Raw genomic sequence first — 25,969 nt, 5'->3', positions numbered from 1 at the left:
AGTAAAAAGTCACTTCCAACAGACAGAAATCAGAACTTCTATTTCAAGGCATTAGAACGACTCTCTTCTTCTCGCCCCCCACACACCCTATTTCTGGTGAGGGGTGCCGCATTCTACCCTGGTTAGCAGGAGGGCAGCATGTGCTATGCGGAAGCATTTCAAGGCACACAGATACTGCTTTTGGCAACATCTTCCCTTGAAGCTTCAGCTCCACTATAGTGAATTCTATCTTCAAATGCACAGAAGAAATGCCTAGAAACCTACATCAGGCAATCACACAGAAAGGCATTTTCTCCTTTTGTAAACAACATTGCAAGTACCTTCCAAAAACAGAGCTCTACTACAGATGTCCACAGGTGTTTGATGAACCCATGAAAATGCACTTATCCCTAAGAAGGTAACTAGTTTTCCTTCCCTTTCCTAGTGGGGAGAGTGCAAGGTGGGAAGACTGGAAAATCAGAACTCCCTGCTAGAGAGAGCGTAACAACAGCTACTCAGAGAAAAATGCCTCCTGTGAAGAACTTCCCCTTTACTGGCTACATTAGCAGGAATGATATTAAGAGGAGATACATGGGACTGCAGGAGACTTGGACTTCCAAAGAACGGCTTTAAGGCCTCCAGGGGTAATACAAATGAGTATTTCTTGCACAAGTACCCGGGACTCCATTCCAAGCTCTTACCTGCTAGTCCTGAGTTGAAAACCACTGTGGGTGAGGACGTCCCAGGCAGCGGGGGTGCAGAGGGAGGAGGTGGGGGAGGTAAAGGAGGAGCTGGCACAGTCTCAGCTGCAGGACCTGGGAGAGGAGGGGGAGGAGGAGGGGGTGGAGGCGGTGGGGGAGGAGGAGGGGGTGGTGGCGGTGGTGGCATAGGTGGCGTTACTGGGCCATTTTGCACTAGCAAAAAAAAGAAGACACAAATTGCCTTTGAAAATAGGAGAACGGTTTCACCTGCTGGATGTCACATGCACATAAAGGAATCCAAAATCAAAATCATGAAAAGGACACAGGATTTTTTTCAGTGACTCTAAAATATACTCAGTGAGAAATAAAGAATATACTGCAGCATATGTAAAATGAAGTTTTATAACCTAAATCTCAAAATGTAAAAAGTTTTTAAAATCAGTGAGTAAAAGAAAATGCCAAGAAAAGCAAAGTGCACAAATGGACAGCGGATAAAAGAAGAAATACAAATATCCCAAATACTACCCTCAATTCTCCTACCAGGCTCCTCACCTGCTTCAGGTGTGTCTGATGATGGAGGTAGTGGTGGGGGAGGAGGGGGCAGGGGGCCCGAGGAGGCAACCCCCATTGCTGGTCCCACAAAGTTACCCACTGCCACCTCTGACCCTGTGGACAATGTGCCAGAAGCCACAACTGGCAGAATGGCAATGTCCCCATCCCCTTTCTTCTGAATTTTAATGGTCCCTTGTTTCTCCAGTTCATGAATCTTTTTTTCCAGGGTAGACTGTCTTTGAATGGCTTCTTCTTTTTCTTTGACCATTTTCCTTAATGTGTGAACCTGGGTATTTGCATCTTTGTAGATTTCCTGCAAAAGAGTTCGCAGTCACCAGTCTATCTTCATGCAACATCCATACCTCTTGCAACATCCATACCTCTTACCATCAGGTTGGCAAATTGAGGATCAAAAACCAAACAAGGGGCATCGGGGTGGCTCAGTTGGTTGAGCATCCAACTTTGGCTCAGGTCATGATCTCACAGTTCGAGAGTTCGAGCCCCACACTGGGCTCTGCGCCTACAACTCGGAGCTCAGAGCCTGAAGCCTGCTTCTGGTTCTGTGTCTCCCTCTCTCTCTGCCCCTCCCCTGCTCACACTCTATCTTTTCCTCAAAATTAAACAAACATTAAAAAAAATTTTTTTAAGAAAATAACCAAAAAAATTAAAAGGAAGGATACTGATATACACATAAGAATTCTATAGAACTCAGCCTCCTATAAAAGTCCTATTCATTCTCAATTGTTCACTGGTAATGCATGCAATATACTCTAGCAATTGTTACCACCAATATAGTTCTTTCCATTAATAAGTACAGCTAACTCAATTTTCCCTGCAGGTGGAGACAAGCAAGGCAGAGATGACCCAAAAATAATTTTATAGCTGACTTTGGAATATCCCGAGGATATTCTGGTGGGGCAGAATGTTTTCCTTTTTACTTGTTTTAAAATTCATTTGTAACTCCTAGACACGTATCGGCTAACAGTAGACAAAAGTCCCTAAGTCAGATTTGGATAGAAGTCAGACTGGGATTAAAAATCTGCAAAGCATAGAAGAATCTACTCATGAATACCCAGGGGCTGACTGTTCTTGAATGGGTTTCTCTGGCCTTCACAATGCCCTCCTGCAAGCTTAGGACAGCAATCACTGTAACCTTTTCCTTTTGGTTTGCAGTTAACAGAACAGGCCAACGCTTCCCTCTACTAATTACTTTTTTTTGTCCAGGTTTTTAGCAGAAAACAAAAAAGTTGCAATTTTCAACTTAAAGGCTGTCCTCGTTCCTTTCATAAGGGGCTCACGAAGGTTCCAGGGAAAGGATTTTCTGGAACTTACTTGCTGGGTCTTGCACATGTGATCTCTCACCACAAACCTCCAGCAGGCAGGGAAACATTCTTCACACCCTGTCTATTATTAATAATCTGAGAGTCTGACTTGAATTGAGTCCATATGCTACAACTCTGTCTCGATGGCGTGCCAAAAAATAAATTTCCTAGAGTTAACTGTAGGACATGTCAAAATATCAAGCAACACACACAGACATGATAAGCATCGCGTAAAATGTGCCATTTCATCAACGATGGTGTAGAGGCAAGCCATTTGCCTGAAAGCCCTCCAGGCATTTTGGTGATTTTATGTTCCGCACAATTCCAAACACACGGATGGCACTCCATAAAAACCTGACATGTAAGGTAAAACAATGCTAAGGCCAAATAAAATAGCTGGGATCATCTGATAATAAAATGGATTGGTTTTGCTTTGCCTTTTTTTTTTTTTTTTTTTTTAATTCTTTTGGTGAATGACATTAGATCTTGCCTGTGTTGTGATTTCACCGTTTCCACGGCAACCACCAAATCTGGTTTCAAGTAGAAGCAAAGCAAAAAAATACAAAGAAGTCCAAGTCCTAGTAAAAATAAATAAGTGGCATGAATTAAATCCATGCTGTGTTTTTATTTCCAAGCAAATGGGTGATCCACTGAATCAAGTCAGACTTGTCCAGATGGGAAAATATTGTTGCTCTCGAAAACTGTGATAAGGAAGTACTGAACCCCCAACATTTGATTGCAAACACATGTGTATCCATCCCTAACTATGTGTACTTTTCATCTGAGTATCGCCTCTGAAATGATTCCAATAAATACGTTGCATCAATGCATTCCTCTGACATGAATGTAGTCCACATTCTACTAAAGCTGGGGCACCTTCCCTGCAATGCCCATCTGGGGCAGCTGCCGTCAGCACACTCACTCGAACAACATCTAGCTCCTTGTTCCTCTGCATCAGCTGCTTTTCCAGTTCCACGATCTTGGACATGGCTTCATTCTCTGTGTCTTGCAGCTTTTCAGACAGCTATAAAGGTATAAAAGAGAAGCTGTGTCACAACACACGACCATTCTCATCAGGTCCTCGGTTCTCAGAAAGTAGAGCTCTATTGGGGCCCAGAGTCCTGCATGTGTTCTACAAGCTGTTTTTCTGGAAACATTAATATTTATAATACGATTCTGAATACCTATTTGTTTCTAATAGGAATTAATAATTTATACATGATCCTTAATAAAACCCATATGTCAGTTCCTTAGTGTTTCAACACACACAGTGTACCTCCCTCAATTTCCTCAGGGGCTGGCAGAAGGGGCTCACCAACATGAGCCTGCAAGGGTGGGAAACAGGAGGTGAGGCAAGAGGGGAAGTTCACCTTTCCTTCACTAAGAAAAGCCCATTAGGCACAAGCTTTTGAAATTTATCAGTCCAGAAAACTTGGTTCTGTTATTACAGAACACCAGCTTAAAAAATAGTACTGCTTGTTTTGACCCAAACTAACCCAAGTAATAAAAGTTATTTGGAGGGACAGTTCAAATAAACAGGCAGCCTACTTCAAAACTGGGTTATGTGAGGCTCAGTTGGTTAAGTGTCCGACTTCGGCTCAGGTCATGATCTCATGGTTTGTGGGTTTGAACCACCCCCCCCCCCCCCCCCCCGGTCAGGCTCTGTGCTGACAGCTTGGAGCCTGCTTCGGATTCTGTGTCTCCCTCTCTCTCTGCCCCTCCCCTGCTCATGCTCTGTCTCAAAAATAAATAAAACATTAAAAAAAAAAAGTGGTTTATGTGAGTATGGTTATGGACAGCTGGCTGAGGCTTCAAGAGGAAGATAGTATGAGCCACGTGTTAACTAATTACTTTTCCCACAAGCCTCTGAAAGTGAGCTACTTCTGATTTCCCACATCTCACTGAAAACAATCACAAGTAAAGAACACCAGAGAGGCAAGGTGAGGAGGAAGGGTAGAGGTTAAAATGCTGATCAGGTTCAGAATAGGATACGAATCTTTCAGGGCAAGGCCGATAAATGCCCTTCCTAAGCAGGTACCAAGCAGGTCACTACACCACTTAACAAAGGGAGGGGGGGTGGTGTGAATGGCTGGCTCACCAACTTGGCTTAACCACAGCCATGAAGATGCCCATTTTCAGAGTGAGGGACAAAGGTGAAGGACATCACACACATACAATACTCTCAACTAAGAAAGTGTAGAGGGAAATAATCGGACCATTCAAATGGGAAAATAATATTGCTCTAAAAAGACACAATTCAATTACAGCCAAGGACACTGTCAAGCAGAATTTAACAAACAAATCTGGTTCTCACAATGCTTAGGTCTTTAAGAAGCACCATTTTTCTGTTCATTCTCACAATATTCAAATATTTGCTTAATGGATGAATAAATGGACAACCTCTGAAGGCCTTTAGACTTATATGCAACTTAGTCTGTGGTGAAATAAATCCCTCAAATCAAAATAAGTCCCTGCCCTGAGACAGAGTTAATGTAACACTGATAGGACACTCCTCAAAGAAGAATAGATTTAAGGGAACGCTCACTAATTTCCTTGAAAATGCCTGTAGCTGAAATGAATTTTTACTGCACGTGAGTAACCATAAGGCAGGACTAGGAAGACTGGCCATCAAGAAGAAACAAGACCATCCTGTCCATGGGCCTGTATGGACACATTCAGCAGAACTGACTTATATTCAGAAGACCAGGAGTGAAATAGAACTTATTGATACGTCACACCAAACTTCCAGGGGCACCTGGGTGGCTCAGTCAGTTAAGTGTCTGACTTCACCTCAGGTCATGATCTCACATTTCATGAGTTCAAGCCCCACATCGGGCTCTGTACTGTCAGTGCGGAGCCCGCTTTGGATCCTCTGTCTCCCCTCTGTCTCTGCTCCTTTCTACTTGTTTTTTTCCTCTCTCTTTCTAAACAAACAAACTTTAAAGAAAAAATAAATCCAAACTCCCAAAGAGATTGAAATGTGTAGCAATGGCAGTTCCACTGAGGGACTGGGTTGGGTGGGAGGTGAGGAAGACACTGATAATGGTCTATTCGCTCTGGGGCTTATTTTAGCACAAAGCGCTAGAACCCATCCTCCATGGGCCCGTGTGAACGCATGTGGTAGAAGATGACTTATATTCAGAGAATATGAGTAGAAAGGTCTTCACATCAGCCCAAATTCACATATTCAAGTTTCATTTCCCCTCTACATGGTGCCAATCACCTCACCCTCTGGGATAAGTAAGATGGCCAGGAAATCTGGGCTCAGCAGAAACTGAGCAGGTGAGCTAAGGCAAGGCAATGGATTCCCTTTAGTTTTAAGTAACAAACATGCCTTCTTTGAAAGAACCCCGGGTGGCTTTTGACAGCTCTCGATCTCAAGCTGCAGTTCATCCCTATACTCCAAATCCTTTCATTTTCTGCGGTAACAGCCAACACTCATTCTGCTTGGCACCCAGTTACACAAAGACAGTTTTTCCTTTCCCAAGATGTAGTTACATGAGAAATGTTCTCCTCCAGCTCTTCCACCCTCTCCAAGGCTGCATTCTTGGTTTCGGCATCTTCCAGCAGAGCTCCCACGTCAAATACGTTGTCCAGGTAAGCCTGAATCTGCACCTGCAGCTTATCACTCTCAGTGTGCTTCAGTTTCTAAAAATCAAAACACAAGAGAAGGCGGTGTCAGCACAGCTGTAGACACAGAGCATAATGATACAACAGCCCATGTGGTTTTTGTTTGTTCCAAACAGTCCAATCTGTGCCAAGAGAGGGTTTGATGTAGCATCCTCCTCACGACAATTACAGAGTGTTCTTCTAAGAAGGTATAATCACACTACTTTCCGATGAACACCCTCTTCCAAATATATACAAGTTTCCTTCCTAATCCTTCCCAAAGATATAGTCCCCATGTAGGCATATTCCAAACTATACATCTTGACACAGGTGAAATCGGACTACAGAAAAATTAAGAGCAGCTGCAGAAGGAGCAACAGTCCCACGTAACAAATTTGAGAGGCATCTGTGTGCAAGAGGTGGTTACAGTAGCAGCAGTAATTTGCCTGGGCAGAGATGGTAATTCCAATGAGGATTAGGTTGGATGGGAGGAGGAGAAGACATGGGTAGAGAGTGAAGTAGCCAGGGGGCTTATTTCAGCATAAGTTGCTAGAATCTGCCTTCCATCATAACTTCCTTAAGATACTGCCCCAGCATAAGGAGTTCTGGGTTTCCCAAAGCACAGATCAGGAAGCCACTCATTGCATTACAGACCCAGGCATCCAAAGGAAGTCAACCAGCTTTAAGGTGAAATTAGAGGTCAAGGTAACCTATGAATCTTCCTTACAAGTAACACAAGTCCTGACTTCCCCTGGGGGAACAGATGAGTGGCTAGGATAATACTGGCATACAGATGACACCAATAAATATTTACTGAACAAATCAATGGCCACTAACAAGGCTGGGTTTCTGTAAATGAATGAAGTATTTATTATGTGCTTATAATATTAATCTTCTAACCACCTCTATGAGGGTCCAGAACCAACACACCAAAAAAATTAAAGAAATACAGAGTTTGGGGAAAATCTTCAACTTTTCAGAGGACTTAGGCTCAACATAAATTCTAAGAGGGATTTGCTCCTAGGTCTAATCTGGAATTCTTCAACTTAGTGTGCCCTAAAGAGAGTATGTTCCATCTTAGTTTAAGAGTACAAACTGAAAAAGGCATTTCAATAAGGACGAAGCCTAGAAAGGGAAATGAGGAAGAAGCTCAGAAGGTTTTTTCACAAAGTACACAATGAGTAACAGGCACTGCCCTAATGTGTTACGATTCGCCATGGCAGCCTTGACCTGAAGGAGCTCAGCACGACCATCACAAAATGGAACCCAGAATGCCATTAGCAATCTATACACCCCATTTTTGCTCAAATACTGCCACTCCCAGGGTATGTAGGGAAAGAAGATAGAGAAACCTTGACCTCAGAGCAGGAAAAACCTCTCAATACCATATTCTGTCAAAGATATTAGTGATTACTTAGATAAGAAAACAATTCAAACCACTCTTTAATGAAAATCCATCAGACTCTCCCTGAGTACAGTCCTTAGACGTTAGGCCAGTATACCTAGGGCAGCCTGGCTGGTCTGATAAGCCAGCTGATGAGCTCAGAGAGTAACCAATGCTATGATTCTGCCTCACAGTATACTGTAATTCCCTGGCTTCAGTCCTGACGAAGATGGGCAGCTGAAATCCAGAGATGTCCAAGGGAAGTGCTTATATCTCTTCTTCAGGGCTAGAAACAGATTTGAAATTGAGCTCAACAATTCTTGCCCTCTCACTAGTAGCCTTTCAAATTCAAGGGGACCACTGGTGTACAGAAGGGAAAACAGAACTGCTCAAGAGTCAAAGGACATGAGGGCATCCTGTGCACACACAGCTATTCAAGTCCATTTATGATTTTCACATAAACTTGCTGTTTCTTAGGTGAAGGAAGAACTATAGGGAACTGGCTGAGCACTTCCACAGGGGAGGCAGAGAAAGAGAAACTTTAGATCTCTTCACGAACCGAGAACTTAAAAGTGGAACTTCTAAAGCCACAAATGCATTAAACAGAATTTAACAGCTCTACAGGAGGAAGTCTCTAGTGTCCATTTCCTCATGACTTTTTTATACTCTAAGCATTTATTCATCACTCTTAAACAGTCTTGGTTTCACCTCCCCTGCCCAGATAGGGTCCCCAGAGTAACCAAGAACGTGGATTGCCCAATAGCCCAGATGAAGGGTGCAATGAGACTTGGTCCAGACAGAGTTCAAGAGCAGAGGTGAGCTACAGTGAGAGGCTACAAGAGGTTGTCTGACTCCAACACTAAAAGGCTGCTGGCAGAAGACAGACTGAGCTCCCAGGAGGTCTTCAAGAATCCAGTTTCCCTGGCAAACTGCATCACTCAGATACGTTCCCTTTAACTAGTGCTACGATACTTGACTGTACAGAGCTTGAAGTGTTCTTTAGTCACGGCGGAAGTGTATCTTGAAGGTAGGCAATAAATCAAGTCTTACATTGGAGCCAAAGGTCACAGTTATACTTACATCCAAGTATTCATCCAGGCCTAACTTGGTAAATTCATACTGGAGGTGAACTCTGAAATTCATGTCTTCTACTGAATGGACTACAATATTAATAAACTGCATAGAGGCCACCTGCAATGAAATTGCCAGTGGGTTAGATGGCTGAAAACTTGTTTTCTCAGTTTAAACATAGGCATATGCTTTCAATTACACAAATCTAAACTCACTCACCGACCTCCTTTTCCTTCGTTTCATTGGGTCTTTAAAAATATTTTGTAATTTTTCAAATTCAAGTCATAGAGATACCACAGTAAAATACCCCTCGTCATCCACTAGGGTGACCATGATCAAAATGGAAAACCATACCGAGAGCTGCAAGGAGGTGGAAAAAGTGGAACCCTCATCCACTGCTGCCAGAGATGTAAACCAGTGCAGCCACTTTGAAAAGTTTGACCACTCCACAAAATATTAATGACAGAGTTACCATAGGATCCAGCAACCCTGTCCTGGGTATATACCCATGAGAAATGAAAATACATGTCCATCCAGAAACTTATACACAAATGTTCATAATGGCATTATTCACTATTATTTATATTAGTATAACTAATATATATTCTATATATCGTATTATTTTATATTATTCATTATTTCCCAGAAAGTGGGGGGGGGGGAGGGGGAGAGAACGCAATGTCCATCAAGTGATGGGTTAAAAAAATATAACCTATCAACACAATGGAATATTAGGTGACAATAAAAAGGCAATGAAGTACTGATGCATCTTACAATGTGGATGAACTTGAAAACATTATGCTAAATGAAACCAGTCTGTCATAAAAGACCATATAAGTTATGATTCCATCCATATGAAGTATCCAGAACAGGCAAGTCTGTGGAGATAGAAAGTAGATTAGCAGCTGCCTAGGTCTGGGGATAGGAAATGGGCAGTAACTACTGACGGGGTCTTTCTGGGATGACAATGTGTTCTAAATCAGACTGCAGTGACGGCCACACAACCCTGCAAGTATGCAAAAAATGTGTTGAATTGCCCACTTTCAATGGGTAGGTTAGATGTTATATTAACCACCTGTCAGTAAAACTTTTTAAAAAGTCTTATGGGTGGGTATATAGAACAAACTGTGTAAGTTATTACAGGCATGTTATAGAAAATGTGAAAATTATTATAAAAAAGAACATTTTAAAAAATCACCTATAATCGTACCACAGGATAATCACTTCTAAAATTTCACTATGGGCCCGACCATACCAACAAGATCATAATAGGATCTTTGACCCATCTTTCTGTTTTAATCAACCGGCTTCCATTCCACAAAACCCCTCGATTTACTAGCTCCCCATAACTGCATCAATGGCCCTGAGACCTGCCACAGAGAAAATCAGTCCCTGGTTTGGTAAAGAAAACAAAGTTGAACAGATCTATTCTTTTTTCCTTTTTTTTACGGTTTTATTTTTAAGTAATCTCTTTCCCCAAAGTGGGGCTCAAACTTACAACCCCAAGATCAACAGTCACATGCTCTACCAACTGAGCTAACCAGGAGTCCCTATCTTGCTTTTAATGCTGACAGTTTAGGGGCACCTGGGTGGTTCAATCAGTTAAGCATCTGACTCTAGATTTTGGCTCAGGTCATGCTCTCATGGTTCATGAGCCTGAGTCCCACATTGGGGCCCCAAGTTGACAACGTGAAGCCTATTTGGGATATTCTCTCTGTCTCTCTCTCTCTCTCTCTCTGGCCCTTCCCTGCTCTCTCCCTCTCTCACAGTAAATATATAAAACTTAAAAAAAAAAATAGTGACAGTTTATTTATGGTGAAAATACCTAATACTTCCCCTCAATGGGTAAATGCAGTCTGTACAAGGAGGCAAAATGATAAAAAAAAAAAAAAAAAAAATAGTGACAGTTTATTTATGGTAAAAATATCTTACTAATCCTTTCCCTCTATGGGTAAACACAGTCTGCGCAAAAAGGTAAAGTGAGTGAGGGATCCAGGTTCACATTTACTCTGAAAACTGCCTTCTTCCTCTCTCCTCCAAACCCAGTTTCTTTTATCTTTTTTCAAATTGTTTCTATCGAGTTAGACTCTTTTTTGAGTATATGTTATACACTGGCTATCTTGGGAAGATATGTCAACTCTCTTGGTTCAAGGAGATTCTTTTGCAATTTAACTGAAAAAATGACTTCAAGTTCTATGGTTAAATGAGCTAAAGAAAGACTGTCAGGGTTTTTTTCCTTCTTCCTTCTGCTGCATTAGAAAAATCTATATTGTATTTTATGAGGAATATGTTGTTAAGGAGGTTGTGCAACTTAACTGCATTCCCAAGGACAGTTTAAGAAAAGCCTCATTTTCTGGAAGAAAATATGGTTGGATTTTTCCATTTCTCTTCTGAATAGTTGTTGAGTTTTATGATATGCCTGAGAAGCAACTATTTGCTAGGTGACAGATGAATTGATCATTGTACCTGTATATTAGCAGTTTCTAAATTAGATTCCTTGATGCATGTACATATAAGTAAATGACAAGAAATATACTCTATTTCTAAGAAGTGCAGGCATTTTAAAGGGTTTAATTATATATAATTTCAGCACAAACTCAAATGGCAGAGGGATCCACAAGGTATGATAATGAGTGAAGTATACCACGTGTAATACAGTAAGAAATGGTGTGGACCACGGCAAACTAGAAGGAGGATCTTTAGACTTAAAAATGGGCGGGGTGGGGGGGGAGCAGCACTTGGGTAGCTCAGTGGGTTAAGCATCCGACTTCGGCTCAGGTCATGATCGCAGGGATGGTGAGTTCAAGCCCTGCATCGGGCTCTGTGCTGACAGCTCAGAACCTGGAGCCTGCTTTTGATTCTGTGTCTCCCTCTCTTTCTGCCCCTCCCCGTTCCACCTCCCTCTCTCTCTCCCCCAAAATAAGGAAACATTGAATGAATGAATGAAAAAGAAAGAAAGAAAGAAAGAAAGAAAGAAAGAAAGAAAGAAAGAAAGAAAGAAAGAAAGAAAGAAAGAAAGAAAGACAGACTGACTACTTGGCTCCAGCACTTGATACTCTACAAAAACAGGGCCTAGTGTTGGCAGAAATTTTTAATTGAAAAAATTAGAAATCTTTATTTGTATGCACAACTTTCAAATTTTTAATGGAAGGACATCACTGTCAGACTAAACTCACAAGCCTATAGGCTGGCTCAGCCTGGGAGCCTCCAGTTTGCAACCTCAGCTTTCAGGAACAAATAAGTTGCCCCTATGAAGGCAGAGGAAAGAAACTGCTACAGTGAGCCAGCGCACAACTTCTTCACATATTTATCACTAGTGCAAACATGGGCCTTAAACACTCCCCAAAATCCTAACAGCAAAATTAAAAAGCCAATGTATAGGGTGCCTAGGTGGCTCGATCAGTCATGATCTCACGGTTTGTGGGTTCGAGCCTGCATCAGGCTCTGTGCTGACTACTCAGAGCCTGGAGCCTGCTTCGGATTCTCTGCCTCCCCCTCTCACTGCCCCTTCCCTGTTTGAACTTTGCCTCTCTCTCTCTCTGAAAAATAAATTTAAAAAAAAATTTTTTTTAATTAAAAAGCCAATGTAACAGCACTCCTTGTCTCACATTTTTTGCCTTTTTAAACAGCAAATAACATGCTTTATGGAACAGCAAGACTTCTCTATAAACAGTTTCATCATTCTCACTACTTTCAGAAGGGCCTGAGGGCTAGGATGCATATAAAATGTAAAGACCCAGAAAAAAAGTCACATAAAAGGGTTAGAAATCTCCAAAATTATGTTTCATGTTTTACAGCCACTAAAGCAATTCAAATGAAAAGTGTGCCTGGCACCCTAAGTATAAGTTTTAGAAGACTCACAATGTTAAGGACTGACTGGTATACCTGCTCTGAGCTAGAAGTGACCTGAGGGACAAAGCCCAGGTGAGACCTCCCCAGAGCAGGAGCTGTGTATGTCAACTGGATTAGGCCAAAGAAAGCCTGCAGATCTGGATCCACCCACGGGAAGTCTGTCTCAGAAACCGTCTATCTTCAGTCCAAGATTAAGGTTTAAGTGTATGAATTTGGAAGTTCTCAAACTCCTACTGCTGTTCAAACCTGAAGAGGATAGTCCTACCGCTGAGCCACACATCCTTACATGTGAACTATCCCACTAAGGAGAACCGCAGTCTAACTCTGCCCTCACAGAGTTACCAGGGCAGGAATCACTCCTGTAGAGTAATTTGGGGGATATGTACAGTCAATTCTACAAACCAAAGCACTCTAGTCTTTGAGAATATAGTCTGGAGAAAGCCACTGGCTGAGGTATACAAAAAGCAAAATGGGCAAGATTCTTGTTTTCTGGGTTTTTTTGTTTGTTTGTTTTTCCCCCATGTTCATTTTGAGAGAGAGAGACAGGGGTGGCGGGAGGAAGGGGGAGAGAGAGAGAGAGAGAGAGAGAGAGAGAGAGAGAGAGAGAAAGACAGAGATGGGAGAGGGCCAGAGAGAGAGAGAGAATCCCAGGCAGGCTCCATGCTGTCAGCGCAGAGCCTGACACGGGACTCGATCCCATGAACCATGAGATCATGACCTGAGCAGAAATCAAGAGTTGGATGCTTAACTGACTGAGCCACCCAAGCATCCCAGATTCTTGACTTCTATCTTCAGGATCCTGATGCAGCTTTACTGACAGCTAAAGCTGGCAACCGCAGGTATATGTCCCAGCAGTTAACATCCTTTTCCCAAATGCATGCTTTCATCCTTTATTTGCTATAAATAATTAGTACTTTGGATCTTTAGTACAGTATGTGCACGAGGAATAAAACTGGAAATAAACACTGTAAGGGAAAAATACAGATTGTGAGGAACACTCTAGATCGAATCTATAGCAGATTACACTCAATTTTCTGTCCTTTGTAACATTTATATGCACATACACACACATATGTATCATATATAAATATAAACGGGTTTAGGAAAAAAGTGCAGAAACTGAGCTTGCCTTATTGATTGTAATGTGGTCCTGGAATAACTCACCATAAAATCTATGTTATTGTCTTCATTCCTGAAATGTTCCATCAACTTCTCAAAGCGCTGTTTTTCTCCGCAAACCTGAAATACACATTTTCATCACGCATATGAAATTCCAAACATAAGCATTCTAAAATTAGAGGCAGGAATTTTAGCATTAATAATTATTTCCAGAATATCTTTTTATTGCCTCTCTCACACACTGTTTCCTTCTCTTCTAAGCTGGTTAACTCACAAACAGCAACATGAGCCAGGCCCTAAAGCTAAGCCTCAGTTTCTTTTAAATGTTCCCCGATATATTGAAATCTATGTCAAATGTGTTTTCCTTTCATTGGTTATTTTTGCAGTCCAACAATTTAGCCTGCATGCAGAATCCCAAAATGTTATGGTTTAAAAGAGGAAAACTGTAACAACACCCCCCGCCCTCCCCCCCATTTTCCTTTTTACAAAAGCACTTTTAAAACAGGTAAGCTAAAAGATTTGGACAATTCAGTATTTAAGTTCCTTGAAAAGCAGATTGACAATGTTCCTATTACATCTAAATCAAGTGATTTTAACATAAACTACAACACAGAAGTAGACACCATAGCAGTAAAGTATGTAGTACTACAGTAGACACTTGGGAAGTTCTACTAACCCATTTAAGGCAAGTATAGAAATTTGCAGGAACTTATAAATTAGCAGCCCAGAGGCCTGAAACATTCAGCTCAAATTAATGTTTTCGCCGAACAGGTAAAAGGGCAAGATAAATTACTATGAACTCAAGTGCTCCAAAGGTTCTGGGTCTACATTGAGTCAAAAATACAGAGTCAAGGAAAGATTCATAACAAGTAAGAACTCTCTGGAGACTTATTCCCAAAATTAAAGGATAAACTTCAATTCTGCCAGTGACCTTAGCAACCTTTATTTGGAGCCCACTGGCTTATTCTTTCTGCCTTCAGAAAGTATGCACCTGAACACCCTTGAGCTACATGTAGTGTCAGTAAGACAGTCCCCAGTCTTAACATTTTGAATTTAATCCGGGTTTCACATGCTTAGCTCAGTTTTTTGGTTCTATTTGTGGTCTTAGAAATATATGTAGGATGATCCTGAAAAATTCCCCCAAAATGGTGTTTCATAATGTTATAATGCAGCCACTTAATTCCGTCATGTTAAATCCCACATAAATATTTATTTCAGTGAAGAGGAAGATTCAAGAAGACAGCAGTTTTGTCTGTTTGGTTCACTATGCTACCTTCAGCATCTAAAACAATGCTTACCATGTTGGAAGCTCTCAATAATATTTGTTGAATTACACTGAAAAAAGGACAAATGACTAATTATGTTAAGATAACACTTAATGAAAGGATGATCACGTTGATGAAAAAAGAACCATCAGCCCATAGTAGACAGGTGCTACAGGTAAATCTTTAGTGGTAATTCCTGTCCAAACCATGTGATGGGAACATTAAGCCTTCAGCCTCTGAGGGCCTTCTAAGTCTCAAGGCAACTTAATTTTCTCAATAGATGCACACCACACTTTACCGTATTCAGACAACAACTCTCCACGTATTTATACCTGCCTTAACAAAAAATAATTACAGAAGAAACAGTGCATGAACCCAGTCCGGAGGAAGACAACGAGGCTCCAGAGGGAGCACTGGAAGTCAAGCCTTTAAAAGCACGAATCCAATCCCACCGACAGAGCCTGATTCAATGGGACCGGGGGGCGCTGGGTGACACGCACATGCACAATTTTAAAAACACTACAGATCATTTTGATGCAACTCCACAAAGGCAGAGACATTTAAAGGGATACTTTGTTCTGCCACTCATCTCAGCCAGCCCCTCTGGAGAATATGAAGCAAATTCCTGGAAGCAAAAGGTTTGTTAAGAGGCGGGGGGTTGAGGCATTACAAGCACAGCTCCCTAGACTATGACATCAGCCACATCTTGTGCCCAAAGGGACAAAACTCCTAGCCTGCAAAAAGGACCCAGTGGGTGAAAACTGCCAAGGCTGGATATGGAAAGGATCAGAATTACAACCTGAATTTTCTTTAAGACAAACCCCAACATAAGAACTTGTTTCCCAGGAGAATGGTTTACTTCAGTCTGTTTTGGGGAGGTCGGTAGTGGCAGGAGAAAGGAAGAGAAGTTGTCTTGAATCTGCAAACAGCTACCAGCTACCAGAAGCTGTGACTAATGGTCTGTTGAGCAGCTAGCACTCAACAAACTAGAAGAAGCAACAGCTAACAATGAACAGTGACGATGAATACAATTCCTTCCACGCAAAACCATTCAAATCAAAGAATGTCAGGAATCTGGAAAGTACCTGGTGCCCTCTATTTATGAATGAGACTGATACCTAGACAGATCATACATCTATAATTTGATGAAAAGTCAATGCAGAAGCTAGAACCAGGTCGCCAAGTGCCAGCCTGACTGATGTTCTTTCTCCAACACAGCCTAGAATGTGCAGATAAACATATATTACTTAATCCCGGAATGCTTTAAACTGTCTTTGTATCTGAGACAACAGATGAAAAATGTTCTTGTTAGAAAACCACAATCATGACACTGGGCATATACTTGATGTGCCTGCACCACAGTCTTCCATGGAACTTCTAAAAATGGTGGATTCCTGGATCTAAATCAAGACCTACTGAATGAAAATCTCCACAATGGAACTAGGAATCTGTGCTTTTAACAACTATTCGTGGCTATTGAACCAGTGGCTTATATAATATAGACCAGCAGATTAAAGCCTGACTACCAATTGTAAACCAGGTAACTAGATCATTAATTCTCCAATTCATTCAATCTCTGACTTAACAATAAGGAGATACAGTTACCATAACTGGGTATCATGGGAATGAAGTAGGAATTTACCCACTGCCCCTGCATAGGTACAATGAATAATAAGGTAACTCCCAAATCAGAGACTGTGTGCAAGGCATTAGAAAAAAAGGGATTTTATATGGCTGAGGAAAGCACATATGGGCAGCAAGAAAATGATTCACAGCCTGTTAACAAAATCTTTTTTAAAAAAGGCATCAAAACTAGGACAAGCAATATTAGATTAATTTCGTGCTGGGTAAAGATCCCAAAAACCATGCAGTACCCTGGTAGACAGGACTGAAACAGACATTAAGAGCTTTGAATAGGGGCGCCTGGGTGGCTCAGTCGGTAGAGCGTCCGACTTCAGCTCAGGTCATGATCTCATGGTTTGTGGGTTCGAGCCCCGTGTTGGGCTCTGTGCTGACAGCTCAGAGCCTGGAGCCTGCTTTGGATTCTGTGTCTCCCTCTCTCTCTGTCCCTCCCCTGCTTATGCTCTGTCTCTGTCTCAAAAATAAATTAAAAAAAATTAAAAAAAAAAAAGAGCTTTGAATATAAGCATTTGTTTAGAGAGCATCCTGTCAACAGATAAATCCATGCTAAGAACATATGTGTTAGGAAACAGAAATACCTTTGTCAAAAACAACAGACTTAATATCTTCCAATTTATAGCTGTTGTAAGCTTGGTGAAAAGAATCCCAATGCACAAAAATGACATATGGCCAGCAGAGATGCCAGCTTCAAGGAACTTTGGAAGAATGATCTGATGGACCACTCTCCTCACTCACTGGGAGACCCAGAAGGGCCTCTCCTGTCAGCTTCACCAAGCCCCTCTCTGGAGAGGTTTAGGTAGACCGTTCTGCTGCCAATCTCGACTAATGAATTCAGGGTGGTATTTTCTGACACTGTTCCAAGGGAACAGCAGGGATTCCAGAGGCCCCCTTTATTTCTACTGAAGGAAAGGAAGCATGCAAACCAGATTCACATTTGTTCCTACAATACTTCAGCAATCATTAAACAAGTGTATACCGTAATCCCACAGGAAATGGGAAGATATGTTTGGGGAGGTTGGTAAAGCTGTGTTCGGCATCAAAGGAAAGCCGTCCCAGCTCATACTGCTCACATCTGGACCACCCCCACACACTTGGTTCAAATGGGACAACCATGGCTGAACATGTCTCTTCTTTCCTTTGACACTGACCTGGTTTTAGAAAACAGGGAGGATAAAAGAAACAAGATGCCAATTCTCAGTTGCGTTCAGAATCCACACATCGATTGGCCTTCATGGGGATGCACGCAAGGACTTCACCAAAGTGTACATAAGAGCCAGGAACGTATCCGCACGTATGTATTACTGAACGTTATATATTGCTGCAGAGATCTGCCATGTGCCAACAAAGGCCAGACAACGTATGATCTGAGAACTTTCAAGTAAAAAAAAAAAACTGTTCTGTGGCAACTGAAATCTGTCATTTCTTGACTTTCATATAATCAAAGGTATTTCTCATTCCCCCCGCTAGCTTTAACACCAACTTACTGTATCGGTGATAAGAAGCCACTGAAGTAGGTGGGGGAATGAGCAAATGGAAGAAATTGCAGCCACAGATAGGCCCCGAAGAGGAGACTGCAGAGAATACTCCATCGGGAATTAGGCTTCCACTACTGGCAGCCAGGACTACCAAAAATTAAGTCTGACAGCAGGAAGATAAAAGTATACACCCTGGAAAAACATTACTCTGCTGTAAACTGAACAGGCACCTTCATTTATAAATCAGTCTCATGTGAATCAATACCCTGGCCCTGAGTAACACCACAGAAAGCAAAAACCCTCAGGCTCAGGTCGTGGACCACAGACTTCAGTTTACTAAACATCCACCCATCCCTGAGGTCCTGCCTAACATCCACTCCTCTTTGCACCTTGAAGCTCTAACACTGATGGGGTCAGGGGATATGAGGGCAGATATAGGACTAAGCAGGGGACCCTAAAACCTGGGTCATAAGTCACAGCTCTGCCACCACTCTGCTGTGAGCTTGGACAACTTGGTGAACCTCTCTAGACTTCCATTTTCACATCCATTAATTCAAGAGCCTTAGGTTATATTTCTTGTTTTCAAGGCTGCTTTTAGAAAGCCTTAAGGGTGACAGAGGAATACTTGGGGGGCTCCCAAAGGGGGAGCTTGGCAGGGAAAGGAAAAACACAAGTAAGAAAGGTTCTTGGGACTGCCATCCTGGTTTATCCAGCTCTGCTTTATTGTACTGAGTTGCCTGATAAGATTTCATTGAAAAAAGTTTCATTGAAGGTTTTCATTGCTAATAAAAGTTTGAAGAAAAAAAAAAAAAAACCCAAAACCTCACTTGCTATCTTGAAGCTCTAAAATTCTAATCTAGGCATGGCCATATAACATGATATTCCCAAACTGACCAGCCTGGAAGCTCTACACAAACCAAATTTAGAGGGAGGCACTCAGCTACACAGGTCCTGTGTGCCATACATAAGGGCCAGGGCACCATCTCACAGCATCTCGCTCACTGGTTCGTGTAAAGCAGATAAATCCTGCCCTGCCCAGATAAAATGGGCCACACCCAGGACAAACAACATACATTTTCACTTCAAGGAGAACTGAAGCAAAAGCACAACTCGTGCCAAAAAACGACTCAACTCTGCTCTCCATCTGTGAAAGACATTTCTGAACACTGTCCCAAACCATTTGGATAAATCTGGGGCTCTGGATGCAAAAGAGGCAGTGCTTTAAAGCGTCTCTAAGGGTGAACAGGGGTTAGGGGAGGATTTCCCTTAAGGCTAATAGCGAAGAAAAGATGGTTTTACAAAAGCCTGTAATAAAGAGTATTCTCGCCAGCCAGATGCTGAAATGAACAACAGACTGCCGGCCTTCAGCCACCTCTCGGTCCCCCTTCAAGGTCAATGACTGTCTTTGGCTTCCCCAGCAACAGCTCCCAGGGCACCACACAAAGTCTGCAGCCAGACTGAGGCCTGACTCTTATGAGGTGGTTATAAAACATGCTTCTGGGTTAGTTACATAAAAATTAAAGGCCCCTTGCTTAAGCGTTTCCTTCTTGCCCTGCTTGCCTGGTGCCTGCTTCAATACTTTCTTTTTCTCCCTCACAATAGGCCCCTGTGATCCACACGGCTCCCCGCAGGAAGGCACCTCTTAAGAGGCACGGTCTATTATGACTGATTACGCTACCCTTCTCGGGGCCTGCCCAGGAACAAAAGTTCCGTTTTCTTCTCAGGGCCACATGAAGTCAACAGTCGTTTCACAGTTTGCCCTAGGTGAAGAGCATCTTTTACCTTCCACTGAGAGTGCCCCCGGTCTGAGGATTACTTGACCCCATGACGGCCTGACAGAAGACCACTCTGCTGGGGTGTTCTGTGCTTGCAGGGGTCTACAACCTCTCTCCCCTCAGGTACCTGGACGTTTCACACACTGACACCACCCGGCTGCTGGGTCAGAAGCACACCACTTGGACCTACTGCTGGCTCTCATGTCTCCCGGGACTTAAAGGCAGAAATATTCATCAGATTGAAACATTCTGCAACTAAAACACCTTATTTCACTCCGCAGAAAACTATGGAAAGCTGCACAATGGAATGCACTCTACAGTCTATTCAACCCTCCTCCCCCATAAATTAATACAACATTTCTATCAATGTTGAACCGGTAAATATCTGATTAGGAGCCAGAGGTTTCATCCACGTAATGCTAATCACCCTCGGGAAAACTTCAGCCACTTTTCCAGATGTTTCAAACATCCAGATGTTTTGGCATGAACCACACAAAACATCCAGATGACCCTCTACTTTTCATATATGTGTTTTGCTGTACCGAAAGAGTCCTGACACAGATGGAAGGGCTAGTAAAGTCCCCCAAGAATAACTCGTTGAAACACCACATCTTAAATGAGAAATGCCTTTTTACCGCTTCCCTGAACAAAAAGGACCTTCACTACATTCTAGAGAGTAAGGCTGCACAATACAGTTCTTCATAAATGACATCTTCCAGAAATATTCCTAATGTCTGACTTGACTCTTTCTGGCTTCAATGTAAGACATACCTCTTGGTCGTAAGAACACACGGGGATTCTTTCAAGGCTTCTATTCCTACAGGAAGACCAGAATACACTGCAGCTCAAGACAGACTGGTATTTAACTAGCTACCTGAGGACTAAATGACAAGCAAAGGCCTTCGGTCTTCTCTGGGATGACTGATCCATCAGACTCCTCTAAAGTAGGAGAAGGCCTAACACTATCCTTTTTTTTCCCCATTCATTTCTCCTCACAGATTCCTCCTTTGAGCATACCCAATTTGGCCCAGCAAGGCAAGGGAGAGGACACAATGACACTTTCTAGCGGTCATCGAATGTTCACTGAATTGTACCAACAGCACAGGAGAGGAGTTGTTTAAATCCTGTGGCATTGTCACCACATATCTCGCTCGGGGCCTGCTTGGGAGGCAGATGTCAACCCATGCTCTCTTCACTCCGAATCACAAATCGAACTAAATCTAACAAAGATGTGCAATGACTTCAGAGCCCTTAAAGACAAGGACTCTTTGTTTGCTAGATCAAAGACCTCGGTGCACAAACAGGCAAATGCCTGAGGTTTGTCCACTGCTCCCTCCTCTCATTCCACATCTCCTCCAGTTTCTTCTGTGCTCTGCCCTAATCCTGGATGTCTGTCAGGAGGACCCTACTCTCATCTAAATGGAATCACTTCCACCTGGCCCAACAACAGAGCAGACAGTATACTTGGGAAACAGTTCTTAAAATAATGGTTCTGGGTCCAAGGGTTTCTGAGGCCCTTTCACAGAGCCTGTGAGGTCAGAACTATTATCACAATGACACTAAGGTGTTACTGCCTTTTTTACAGAGTAGGCAGAAGTGGTGCAGAAGCAATGGTGGGTGAATAAAACCACTGCTGCCTGGGCACAACTCAAGGCATTGGCACTAAATATTACAGTAATCACTGCATTCATCAGTGTCCATTTAAAACAAAAAGCCAGGGTCACTTAAGAATACCCTTGATAAAAGGACATATCTGATAAAGGGTTAGTATTCAAAGCACCTAAAGCACTCATACAATTCAACATTCAAAAAAACAAAAAATTGAATTAAAGATGGGCAGAAGACAGGAACAGATATTCCTCCAAAGAAGACCTACAGATGACCAACAGACACAGGAAAAGATGATCATCATTTACCATCAGGGAGATACAAATCAAAACTGCAATGATACACCACCTCACTCCTGTCAGAATGGCTAAAATCAACCATATGAGAAACAACAAGTGTTGGCGAAGATGTGGAGAAAAATGTGGGTGGCAATACAAACTGGTACAGCCACTGTGGAAAACAGTATGGCGGTTCCTCAAAAAGTTAAAAATGGAATTAACACATGATCCAGTAATCGCACTACTTGGTATTTACCCAAAGAATACAAAAACATTAATTCAAAGGGATACATGCACCCCGGTGTTCATCGCAGCATCATTTACAATTGCCAAATTGTGGAAGCAGCCCAAGTGTCTATCAATAGATGAATGGATAAAGAAGATGTGGGGCATGTGTGTATGTGTAATAGAGTATTATTCAGCCATAACAAGAAGGAAATCTTGTCATTTGCAACAACGTGGATGGAGCTAAAAACTATAATGCTAAGCAAAATAAGTCAGAGAAATGTTTTCACTCATAATGTGGAATTTAAGAACAAAACAAACAAAGGAAAAAACCAGAGAAACCAAGAAACAGATTCTTAACTACAGAGAATAAACAAATGGCTACCAGAGGGGAGGTCGGTGGGGGGAGGGGTGAAATAGGTGAAGGGGATTAAGAGTACATTTATCATGGAGAGCACTGAATAATGTATACAACTGCTGAATCAATATATTGTACACCTGAAACTATTCCAACGCTGTATGTTAACTATCCTGGAATTAAAATTAAAAGCTTAAATAAAAAATACCCTTGATGATGCAATAAAAAATATTAATTTTATTCCATCTTGACCAGTGAATATATACCTCTTTAGTATTCTATAGGACAAACTGGGAAGCCTGCCTAAAGCACTTCTGCTATTTACTAAAATACGGGTGTCTTGAGGAAAAGGGCTTCTGTGATTATTCCAGTTGCAAGACGATCTAGCCATCTTTTCATTATTTAAAAGAATAACTAACACACTACAGTTATTCAGACTTAAAAATGTGGCAGGAAATTTTCTTGAAAATGGATGAAGGAAACGGACAAAAATTGAGCTCTCAAGCAAAACTGAGAATTGTGGAGAACTTCTATTCCCCGTAAGTTTGGCAGCTTTTCCAATATTTACAGATTTTTCTGATGAATTTGGTGGTGATAATAATGTGATTTTTTTTTAAATATTGCATGATGAAATTTGTCAGTATTTAGAAGATGTGGATAATTCAGTGAATTGGTATTTCCCAACTAACTACTGCATATTGTTACAAAACTACAATCATTCAAGGTACAAGACAAGCAAATAAATTTTAAAGTTAACAAGAGTACAAGAATTTCATTAATACAGTTTCAGATTCTACTTTAAGAAGCTACTACCTGTCCAGTGTTTGTATAGTATAGTTTCAAAACATAAATATCCACTGTTAACTATAAATTCTATTAAAATACTTCCTTTTCAATCTGTACATTTGTGTGAGGCTGAATTTTCTTCAACTACTTCCACCAAAACAACACAACTGAATGCAGGGGCAGACGGGGCATGAATATTAAGCTAGACTTTAAAAGATGTATAAAAATACAGGGGCGCCTGGGTGGCTCAGTCAGTTGAGCATCCGACTTCAGGCAGGTCATGATCTCACAATCTGTGGGTTTGAGCCCTGGATTGGGCTCTGGGCTGACAGTTCAGATCCTGGAGCTGGGCTTTGGATTCTGTGTCTCCCTCTCTCTCTACCCCTTCCCCTGCTCGCTCACTCTCTCTCTCAAAAATAAACATTTAAAAAAAATTTTTAAAAAAGATGTATAAAAATTTAAAGTAATGGCACTATTATGGACTGGACTGTGCTAAACTGTGTCTCCACAAAAGTCATATATCAAAGTCCTATCCTCAATTCAACTGTATTTGGAAATAGGGCTTTTAGCAGCTAAGGTTAAATGAGGTCATAAGGGTGAGTCCCTAATCCAATGACATTGATGGCCTTAGGAGAAAAAAAAGAGCCCTTTGTACACACACACACACACACACCCCTAGGGAAGACCATCTGAGGATACAGCAAGAAAGCAGCCATCTGTAAGCCAGACAAGGACCCCCCAGAATCCAACCATGTTGGCATGAGGACTTTCAATCTCCCTAACTGTGAGGAAATGCATTTCTGTTGTTTAAGTCATTCAGTGTATGATATTTTGTTATGGGAGCCCAAGACGATGAAAACAGACAGTAGAAAACAGACTACTGACATGGATTTAAAAAAAAATTTTTTTTTAATGTAGAGACAGAGACAGAGCACAAGTTGGGGAGGGGCAGAGAGCAAGGGAGACACAGAATCCGAAGCAGGCTCCAGGCAACGAGCTGTCAGCACGCAGCCCGACGCAGGGCTCGAAATCACAAACTGCAAGATCATGACCTGAGCCAGTCAGACATTTAACTGATTGAGCCACCCAGGAGCCCCTGTCACTGATATTTTTTTTTTTAATTTTGAAAAACAGATTTTTTTTAATAACATTAACATGTAATAAGTCTATTATGTTATTTTTTCTTGTTTTTATTTATTTATTTGGAGAGATAGAGATAGAGAGGGGGAGAGAGAGAGAGAGAGAGCATGAGCAGGGAAGGGGCAAAGGGAGGGAAAGACAGAGAATCCCAAACAGGTACCACTCTGTCAGTACAGAGCCCCATGTGGGGCTCAAACTCACAAACTGAGATCATGATCTGAGCAGAAATCAAGAGTCAGATGCTTAATCAACTGAGCCATCCAGGTGCCCCTCTATCATGTCCTTTTTAATGAATAAGTATCAAAATTTTTCTTTCCTTTCTAATGGGGTAAATACCAATACATAACCTGCATAAAGAAAAAATTGGGGGATCCTTCATAATTTTTAAGAATGTTGGGATGCCTAGCTGGTTCAGTTAGAAGAACATGTGACTCTTGATCCCAGAATTGTGAGTTCAAGCCCCACACTGAGCTGAATATAGAGATTGCTCAAACTTTAAAAAAAAACTTTGGGGGGGGGGGTGGGCGCCTGGGTGGCTCAGTTGGTTAAGTGTCCGACTTCGGCTCAGGTCATGATCTCACAGTTCATGGGTTCGAGCCCCATGTTAGGCTCTGTGCTGACTGCTCAGAGCCTGGAGCCTGCTTTGGATTCTGTGTCTCCCTGTCTCTCCGCCCTTCCCTGCTTGCTTTCTCTCTCTCAAAAATTAAAAAAAAAAAACATAAAAAAAAAAATTTAATGTAAAAAGGGGTTGTGAGGCCAAAAGTTTAAGAACTACTAAATTATACTACTAGAGAACAGCTTCTTGGGGCGCCTGGGTGGCTCAGTCGGTTAAGCGTCCGACTTCGGCTCTGGTCACGATCTCACGGTCTGCGAGTTCGAGCCCCGCGTCCGGCTCTGGGCTGATGGCTCAGAGCCTGGAGCCTGCTTCCATTTCTGTGTTTCCCTCTCTCTCTGCCCCTCCCCCGTTCATGCTGTGTCTCTCTCTGTCTCAAAAATAAATAAACGTTAAAAAAAAAAAAAAGACAACAGCTTCTTTATTTCTACAAAGATGATGAATTCTCAAAACCCAAAACCTGCAGAAGCAAATGAATGGGTTTCTAACAGTAAAATGTCTTACAAGATTGTTGGGGAGTCCATCACACCATACAAAGGACTACAACATCTGCCATCTCTCCACAAAGATGAAGTCACATCTTTCAGACAGGGCAGATTTCCCTAGACAGCAAGAAACCTTCCACCAGTTTACAAGGTAGAAAAAGATAAAAAAAAAAAAAAAAAAAAAAAAAAAAAAAAGAAAAAGAAAAAGATCAAAAAAAAGAAGAAGTCTTTAGTTCTTATGTTACACAAGGACAAGTACAATCCCTGGCATTAGACAGGTTAGAGAGCAGTGGATCCCGACCATTCTCCGTTGTCTCTGGGATGTGCCTACCTCTGTAGCATGGAGGCTCATTACAAAGCTAGATATTCTTCTCCCAAAGCCAAGTGAGCGCTGAATTCTGAGCAAGAATATGAGAGAGATGAAACCGTTCTCTCCCACATGGTCTGTAGGGCATGCATTCCCCAAAGTTCTGGGACAATCAAACTCAGTGAATCTACCCAAGTAAACAGATTTGCCCTAGAACGCATGATACACTAAAATATCAAACAATAAAGGACAAATACACAAGCAACAAAAAGATGATTATCTTTTAACAATGCACTAAACATGCCCTTGATAACTACTGCACAGAAAACACTACTTCCTAGTTTTACACCTAATTCCTGGAAAATACTTCAAAATGGCAAATTCGGTGCTGTTCTTAGCGGTATACCAGTAAACCCAGGATACC

The 25,969-nt window shown here is 41.8% G+C and overlaps 1 protein-coding gene across 8 annotated transcripts in view; it reads right to left on the bottom strand.

Annotated features, from left to right (window-relative positions):
• The window catches only part of FMNL2 (formin like 2), a 314,655-nt gene that overhangs the window by 25,189 nt on the left and 263,497 nt on the right, over positions 1–25,969 (bottom strand). For all 8 annotated transcript variants that reach the window (XR_006205486.1, XM_042948778.1, XM_042948774.1 and 5 more), the window contains 6 exons: positions 13,635–13,709; positions 8,628–8,738; positions 6,053–6,202; positions 3,477–3,578; positions 1,233–1,545; positions 681–893 (listed from right to left, as the gene is read on the bottom strand). Coding sequence is in view for 7 of the 8 variants with exons in the window: in XM_042948778.1 (XP_042804712.1) it covers positions 681–893; positions 1,233–1,545; positions 3,477–3,578; positions 6,053–6,202; positions 8,628–8,738; positions 13,635–13,709 (964 nt within the window). In the remaining variant the exon portion in view is untranslated. The remainder of the gene's footprint in view (positions 1–680; positions 894–1,232; positions 1,546–3,476; positions 3,579–6,052; positions 6,203–8,627; positions 8,739–13,634; positions 13,710–25,969) is intronic.

Source organism: Panthera leo, chromosome C1, assembly GCF_018350215.1.
Source record: "Panthera leo isolate Ple1 chromosome C1, P.leo_Ple1_pat1.1, whole genome shotgun sequence".
Classification (NCBI taxonomy): Eukaryota; Metazoa; Chordata; class Mammalia; order Carnivora; family Felidae; genus Panthera; species Panthera leo.
This window is presented reverse-complemented; position numbering and strand designations above follow the sequence as displayed.